The sequence below is a fragment of the Pterocles gutturalis genome, unplaced genomic scaffold (assembly GCF_000699245.1).
Source record: "Pterocles gutturalis isolate BGI_N339 unplaced genomic scaffold, ASM69924v1 scaffold10499, whole genome shotgun sequence".
In the NCBI taxonomy this organism is placed as follows: Eukaryota; Metazoa; Chordata; class Aves; order Pterocliformes; family Pteroclidae; genus Pterocles; species Pterocles gutturalis.
The window spans coordinates 5,457-8,875 of NW_010135749.1; the positions used below are offsets into that span (position 1 = coordinate 5,457).

Consider the following 3,419-nt stretch of genomic DNA (forward strand, 5'->3'; position numbering starts at 1 on the left):
AAAAAAAAAAAAAATGACGCAAAGAGAAAGAGGAATAAGGATTTGGGGAGAAAAAAGCAAAAAAAAAATCAATTTTTTCACCAAAAATCACATTTTTCCACATTTTTTTCCCATTTCCACCATTTTTTCCATTTTTTCACATTTTTACCCATTTTTCCCCATTTTTTTGCTCGTTTTCACCCAATTCTCATTCAAAAAAATCGATGCAAAGAGAAAGAGGAATGAGGATTTGGGGAGAAAAAGCAAAAAAAAAAAAATCAATTTTTTCACCAAAAATCACATTTTTCCACATTTTTTCCCATTTTCCCATTTTTTCCCCCATTTTTCTCCCTTTTTCCCATTTTTGACCCAATTCTGGTGAAAAATTTGCTGCAAAGAAAAAGAGAGACGAGGATTTGGGAAGAAAAAGCCAAAAAATTCCAATTTTTTGAGCAAAAATCCCATTTTCCCCCCGTTTTCACCCGTTTTCCCCATTTTTCTCCATTTTTTCCCCATTTCTCCCCATTTTTGACCCAATTTTGTTTCAAAAATTTGACGCGAAGCAAAAGGGCAACAAGGATTTGGGGCGAAAAAGTAAAAAAAACCCAAATTTTTGGAGGAAAATTCCCATTTTTCCCCATTTTCCCCATTTTTTTCCGAATTTTCCCCCATTTTTCCCATTTTCCCCCATTTTCGACCCAAATTTTGTGCAAAATTCTCCCCCAACGACACCATGAAAATTTTCACCCCAGAAACCCCAAATTTTCCCCAAAACGCCCCAATTTCCCCATTTCTCACCCAACCGCCCCAAAAAAAATGGATTTTTTGGTTTTTTTCCGCCACCGGATGGAATTTTGGGGTGAAAACCCCCGATTTTGGGCAATTTTGGTGAAAAATGAATTTATTGGAGGAAAAATTAATTTATTTGGGGGAAATTTGGGTCTATTTGGGGGAAAACTGACTAATTTGGGGGAAAATTGTTGAATTTGGGGGGAAAATCATTTATTTTGGGGAAAATCTGGGTTATTTGGGGAAATTTCTTTATTTTGGGGAAAATTCGTTAATTTGGGGGAAAATTCCTTGATTTTGGGGAAATTTGTTTATTTTGGGGAAAATTTTGGAAATTCTGACCCAACCCCCCCCCCCCCCAAATTTTTTTTTGGGGAAAATTTTTGAAATTTCGGCCCCACCCCCCCCCCCCCAGGACCCCGCTCGTCTCCCTCGTTCCCAAATTACGGCGCCAGTTTTGGGGTAATTTGGACTATTTTGGGGAAAATTTGGGCTGTTTTGGGAAAATTTTGCCATTTTTTCGGAATTTTGACAATTTTTTGGAATTGTGGATTTTTGGGGGGTAATAGAGGGACTTTTGGGCAATTTTGGGATTTTTTCAGTGGTTTTTGGTATTTTGGGGTAGTTTGGGGATATGTTGGGGAAATTGCGGATATTTGGGGTAATTTCTGGATATTTTGGGTAATTTCTGGATATTTTGGGTAATTTCTGGATTTTGGGGGGATTTTTGGCTATTTTTCAGTCTTTTGGGACATTTTGGGGTTAATTTTGGATATTTTGGGGTAGTTGTGAATAATTTGGGGTAATTCAGGATCATTCGGGGTCATTTCTGGATTTTTTTGCGGGTTTTGCACATTTTTGAGCAATTTGGGGATTTTTCTCGGTATTTTGGGATATTTTTCAGCAAATTGGAATTTTTGGGGCAATTTTTGGGAAATTTCTGTAGGATTTATAAATTCTGGGGATTTTTTGGGCAATTTTGGGGTCATTTTTGAGATTTTTTTTTTGTAATTTTTCGATCATTTTGGGGCAATTTTTCATTTTTTTGTATTTTTCATCTTTTGGGGTGATTTGGGGATATTTTGGGGGAATTTCAGGAGATTTTGGGGTAATTGTGGAGATTTTGGGTGATTTCTGGGTATTTTTCATCCTTTTTGGCCATTTTTTATATTTTGGAGGTAATTTTGGATGATTTTGGGGCGATTTCTGGATTTTCTCGTATTTGTGGTTATTTTGGGGTATTTTTGAGTATTTTGGGGTATTTTTGGATATTTTCTACTACTTTGGGGGTTTTTTGGTAAATTTTGAGGTTTTTTGTAAATTGAGATTTTTTTTTGGTAAATGTTGAGATTTTTTTGGTAAATTTTGAGATTTTTTTGGTAATTTCAGATATTTTGGGAAAATCTTTTCATATTATGGGGTAACATTTTTTTTGGGGGGTAATTCTGGATATTTTTGGGTCATTTTCAGCTAATTTTGCTGATCTGGGCATATTTTGGGGTCTTTTAGGATCTTTTTTCGAGACTTTTTTTGTAATTTTGGAAATTTTATCATAATTTTGGGTAATTATTTGGGTAATTTCAAGATTTTTTTTGGTCTTTTTTGCTGTTTTTTGATTTTTTTCAGGATAATTTTTGCATATTTTGGGTTGATAGTAGTTAATTTTTTTGTTGATTTCCGATTTTTCATCATTTTGGGGATTTTTTTTGTAATTTTGGAGATTTTTCCCTCATTTCAGCTATTTTTTTGGCAATTTTGGGATATTTTGGGGCTACTTTGTTTATTTTTTTTAATCTCTTGATACTATTTGATATTTTGGGATATTCTTGGTCCTTTTTTGCCATTATTTGACAATTTTGGATATTTTGGGGTAATTTTTTTATATTATGGGGTAACTTAGAGTTTTTTAGGGGTAATTGTGGATGTTTTGGGGTAATTTTCGATTATTTTGGGTAATTTTTTATTATATTCCATAATTTTATATTATTTTGGGTGATTTTTTAATTATATTCCATAATTTTAGATTATTTTGGGTAACTTTTGATTATTTTGCATCATTTTAGATTCTTTGGGGTCATTTTTGATTCTTTTGGGTCATTTTTGATTCTTTTTGCTAATCTGGGGATATTTTGGGATCTTTTCCGATCTTTTTCGATACTTTTTTTGTAATTTTGGAAATTTTATCGTCACTTTTCGGTTTTTTTCCAAATTTCTGACTATTTTCCGCTCTTTTTCGATTCTTTTGGGGGGGGCTACATTTTTATTGAAATGCACAAAAACGGAGAAATTTAATAGCAGGTGACGTCGGTATCGTCCAAGACGACCGAGATGTTGACGTTGGTGGGTTTACCCGAATTTTTATCCAAATTCTTCTGGATGAAATTCAGCGGGATCCCGTCGTGCCCGACCACGCAGGCGAAGGAGTCGCCCCGTTGCCACTCGCCGACCGGAACCGTCAATTTGCTGTAAACGGCGAAATTTTCCCCCGAAGTTCCAACATCCGGGCCGGGTCCGTAAACGGCGAATTTTTCGGTGGGGACGGGTCGGTCCTGTTGCGTCCACGTCACCAGGATGTCGCTGGGGTGGAAACCCGTCGCCAGGCAGGTCAAGGTGGCAGTTTCCTGCTGCGATAATTCCTCCGCTGGAGGGGG

General features: G+C 36.0%; 1 gene segment (V, D, J or C); it reads right to left on the reverse strand.

The window, feature by feature from the left end:
- Positions 1 to 3,416, reverse strand: part of LOC104468026 — a gene marked incomplete at its 5' end in the record, with an annotated part of 5,884 nt that extends 2,468 nt beyond the window's left edge. Inside the window, 1 exon segment of the C gene segment in view lies at positions 3,119 to 3,416. Within this exon segment, the coding sequence occupies positions 3,119 to 3,416 (298 nt within the window).
- Positions 3,417 to 3,419: the final 3 nt, after the last annotated feature.